This window comes from Berghia stephanieae, chromosome 1 (genome assembly GCF_034508935.2).
Source record: "Berghia stephanieae isolate SIO BIC M18660-M18661 chromosome 1, UCSD_Bste_1.3, whole genome shotgun sequence".
In the NCBI taxonomy this organism is placed as follows: domain Eukaryota; kingdom Metazoa; phylum Mollusca; class Gastropoda; order Nudibranchia; family Aeolidiidae; genus Berghia; species Berghia stephanieae.
Window position 1 is genome coordinate 26736208 of NC_088360.1, and position 4807 is coordinate 26741014.

At 36.1% G+C, this 4807-nt stretch overlaps 1 protein-coding gene across 4 annotated transcripts in view; it reads left to right on the forward strand.

The window, feature by feature from the left end:
* Positions 1–3844, forward strand: part of LOC144971065 (uncharacterized) — a 21827-nt gene extending 17983 nt beyond the window's left edge. For all 4 annotated transcript variants that reach the window (XM_078911431.1, XM_078911414.1, XM_078911410.1 and 1 more), the window contains 3 exons: positions 1–187; positions 939–996; positions 3531–3844. The exon at positions 1–187 is cut by the window's left edge and continues 71 nt beyond it. In XM_078911431.1, coding sequence (XP_078767557.1) covers positions 1–187; positions 939–996; positions 3531–3698 — 413 coding nt within the window. In that variant the 3' untranslated portion in view covers positions 3699–3844. The remainder of the gene's footprint in view (positions 188–938; positions 997–3530) is intronic.
* The last annotated feature ends 963 nt before the right edge of the window (positions 3845–4807 follow it).

Genomic DNA, 4807 nt, shown 5'->3' on the forward strand with positions numbered 1-4807 from the left:
CCTCGGAGCTACGAACCCAGAACACGATGTCCAGAGAGATTGAGAACGTTAAAAGAGAGATTCAGGAGCTCAAAATCTCTGGCACCAACAACGGTGGAGACAAGGACAGAAGACGCCGTGACTTTGACAAATATCGGGGCTACAACCATCCCCTGACCAACCCGAAACAAGTTAACAAACTAACCAGGTGAGCAACTTTCATAATAACATGTAGCCAATCGTCTTAAAACGTGTGTTATGTTGGAGGTGATTCGATGCGTGGCTTTCATTTTAATAAGCATAAATGAATATAATAATATAGGTTGTAAGGAAGGTCCCATACTCTTTGTTATTTTGTTGTGTGTTTTGTTTTGTTTTTTGTGTGTCTTGTTTGGGTTTTTTTTTTGGGGGGGGGGTTGTTTTTTTTTTTTTTTTTGTTTGGTTTTCGTTATTTTTTGTTTGTTTGTTTTTTTTGGTTTTTTTTTTTTTTTTTTTTTTTGGGGGGGGGGGGGTTTGGTTTGTTTATTTGGTTTGTTTTTAAATTTGTGTTGTTGTTGTTGTTGTTTTTGTTGTTGCTATTTACTTTGTTTTAGGTACATGTTAAATCGATAGTAAAATCCAGTCTGGATGGGAGTCAATTTATGGGGGGGGGGGGGGGGGAGAAGAAAAAGATGGTGGAGGAGGAGGAGGAGGCTGAAGTGTTTTATGGCCGTTTTGGTTGCATTCTTCTTACTGGCAGGTAAAGAATTTGAACTGAAACTAAATAAACAAGGAAATATATATATATATATATATATATATATATATATATATATATATATATATATATGTCATGTATTATTATTATTTAATAAGTACAATTGATAATTACTAGTACCTTAATTAATACTGTTAATTTTCATAACTTTTGGCATAGCACTTGAATAATAGTTTCATGGTTTATCTCCCTTTGTCCGCAGATTTTTCGGACAGGAACCATCATGGTTGGAAATATTCTTAACACGTCTGGGATATGAGGTAAATTCAATTTTTTGAATAATGTCATTTACTGAAATGAATTTCAACAAAGAGAAAAGATAGAATATGTTTCAAGTCAAAATTAATAATATTTTTTACCTTATTCCAATGAGAAAAGATAGAATATGTTTCACGTCAAAATTAATAATATTTTTTACCTTATTCCAATGAGAAAAGATAGAATATGTTTCAAGTCAAAATTAATAATATTTTTTACCTTATTCCCGTGATTCTTGACTTTAAAATTATGCTTTGGAATTGATTTGTGCGGCTATGTGGTCTAGTGGTATGACACTCGCTTTCGGATCGGAAGGTCCTAGGTTCGAGCATCGCGTTCGGCGCATAGTTGAGTCCTTGGAGAAGGCTCTTTACTCACATTCTCTCACCGTACTCAGGTGTAAAACGAGTACCTGGCCGTTAACAGCGTTGTCTTTGTCCAAACAAAAATTTGTAATATCGCCTAACAGGCGTCATGTCCCGTTCTAAATGTTACGTGTTGCTGTTGGCCAGGGACCCCTTGTAAAGCGCTTTGAAGACGTTTAGTGGATGTTGCGCTATGTAAAAGCTCAATTAAAAAAAATAAATTAATAAGATAAGATAAGATATACTTTATTGATCCTGAATGGAAATTATCGCATCTTTGCTTTAAATTTTATAAAATCATAATATTCAAAATTGTTATTTTTAAATGCAAATATCTAATATCTTGAGTTCGAATCCTGTTGATCTGTTGATGAAGTAAAGTGAAGTCAAATTTGGCCTTATACCAAATTCTGGCTTATCTTATGATTCTATCATTTTCACCAAAGTTCCTCTGAATGATTGATCTTTAGAAAGGCTCTTTACTCACATTCTCTCACCGTACTCAGGTGTAAAATGAGTACCTGGCCGTTAACAGCGTTGTCTTTGTCCGAAAAATTGTAATATTGCCTAACAGGCGTCATGTCTCGTCCTACATGTTAAATGTTGCTGTTGACCAGGGACCCCTTGTAAAGCGCTTTGAGCACGTTAAGTGGATATTGCGCTATATAAAAGCTCAATTCAATTTAAAATGCGAATTTGGTAGCAATAAACCTCTCCTTTAGATATAAAATGAAAATAAAAAAGCATATCTGAAATGAATAGTGACGATTCTGAGGTCGAGATAAACAAAATAAACTGAAACGAATTGGATTCAGTAGTCTGATGTCACGCCGCCCGGCAACGGCGGCCATCTTGGTTCTAAACAAAGAAAATCATTACTTTTTATTCTTCATGCAGCTAGAACATTTCATATGCCTTGTGATCAGAATGTGTAAAAGTCAAAACATGATCAAATTTATGAGCTTTTTTCTTCTGGATACGCTTTTATGCTCGCCGGGGAAATATTTCATACGGCGTCCGCCATTGTTCCGATAGTTTAGAGCCAGTGTTACTAAGTTACCATGCGTCATTAGGAAGGAAGTGACGTTACGACTGTTGAAGAGTATTGAAACTGACCTCCGCCCTAGAACCTACTCGGGGCTTAAATGAAAAGATGAAGGCAGGAAAATTCGACTCCGGATTGAAGTTACTGCCCTCACTCGCCGTTTTCTTCTTGACAGGGAACTAAAGACCCTTTGTTGATGCTCTTTCACTATACTATAATAACATGGACATGAAGTCCTCGTTTCACTCTGTTGATCCGCTGACAATTTTTAGATATTTGCATTTAAAAATGACAACTTTGAATATCATAATTTTATAGATTTTAAAGCAAAGATATTAGGAAACACACAGACCTGGAAAAGCATTGGCCTCTTTGGGCCGATGAATTGTAATTAAAGCTAGAAATTGGTACCATATATAACCTAATAGTGTTGGTGGCGATGTTAAGCACCTGCAACAAGAAGAACAAAAAATTATATTAAGACCAAAAAAAAAAGGATCAACAACGCAGACCTGTGGCAGAGAACATCTCAAATGCCAGCAGAAGATGAAATCAGACGCCGCCGATGGAGATGGATTGGGCACACCCTGAGGAAGCCAACCAATAACACCGCTAGGCAGGCGCTGAGATGGAACCCCCAGGGAAAACGGAAGAGAGGGCGGCCTAGAAACACCTGGCGGCGAGACCTGGAGGCGGACATGAAGAGGATGGGACACACCTGGGGAGAGTTGGAGAAGATGGCCCAGGACAGAGGAAGATGGAGGACTGTTGTCGACGGCCTATGCTCCACTAGGATTGACGGGCATAAGTAAAAAAAATCTGGTGAACGATAACTGATATCACAAACCAATAATATTTTTGTAATCGTAATGTCTCGTTATACATGTTATGTGTTGCTGTTGGTCAGGGACCCTTTGTAAAGAGCTTTGAGCACGTTTAGTGGATATTGCACTGTATAAAAGGTCAAAGTTTTTTGGGGTTTTTTTTTTCTTTTTTCATCTTGTGTTTGTTTTTATGATTTTTTTTGGTATATTTTTTAAAGATATTATGAATGTATATATCTAGAGATGTCGTTTTGATTTGTTCATTCATTGATCTTCTGTCAATACTTTCCTGTCCATCCCAGCAATACGTGAAGAATTTCCACCAGGAGCACATCGGGATGATGGAGTTACCGTACATGACAGACGACCAGTTGAAGAGTATCGGAATTCCCATGGGGCCTCGTACTCGAATACTTCAGGAAAGTCAGATGTGTTTCAAGGACGATAACTTCAACATTTACATCGTTTGATTTGGATTATGGTTCTTAGATTTATTGTCATTTAAATTCATTTGTTTGTCTTTTTCATCCGTCCATTATTATTATTATTTAAATAACTTTTTCCAGATAAGATGTATACCATACGTAGAGTTCGAATCCAGCATTGTGCAGTCAAATTCAATCTTATTGTGCATTCAAAAAGACAGTTATCAAGAACAATCTTTGATTTTATAACATATCTTCATTGTGAAACAATGTTTCTTTGGGATTCAGAGCGAAAAACCGCCTTTCTCTCTATCGATTTTATTATTATTATTATTATTATTATTATTATTATTATTATTATTATTATTATTATTATTATTATTATTATTATTATTGTTATTGTTGTTGTTGTTATTGTTGTTTTGATCCAACATAATATTATTCGGAAAGGTCGAATAGCATCTTTTGTTTGCTATAATGTGACCGTTCAAGACTGATTTTGTTGTTCATTGTTGAAATTGAAAGCTGCGATATGAACATTTGATCGGAAAAGGATGTACCTACACCATATTTTTATCATTTGATATTTATATAAAATTTCATAGTAAGCAAATAAACTGTATTGTGTGTTTTTTTTACTTACTATTAATTAGTAAAATAGATGTGTCTATTTATACAACACATCTCACAGGTTTATCATACTCATTCACTTCAGGATACGTCTTTTATTCACCGAGCATGGAAGATTTAACTTAATCTCAATGTGATACAGTACATTTTGACTGTTGGGAGCCCTTCGGGGTTGGTTTGTTTGGGGTTTTTTTACAGTATCTGTCACTGCTTATCAATGCTATTAAATAAAATATGAATAGATTAAATTATTTTATTCACACTTAGGGATAATTTGTCGTTAGTGTCTATATCAATCAAGAAAAAACCGAGATAGCCAGACGTCAGCCTCAGCACAGCGCCTCAAAGTTCAACAGCAGGGGTTAAGTTCCTTTGCTAAAGGGAAAACTAGAGATACAGAGAGCTGTCGTCGAACCCGGGTCCCCTGAGTGGAAGTGCTCTGCCTTATCCCCTCTGCCATCCCTCCTAACCCTACCCCACTGTTTATAGTTTACTCACACTGCACACTGCTCACTCAGCTGGAG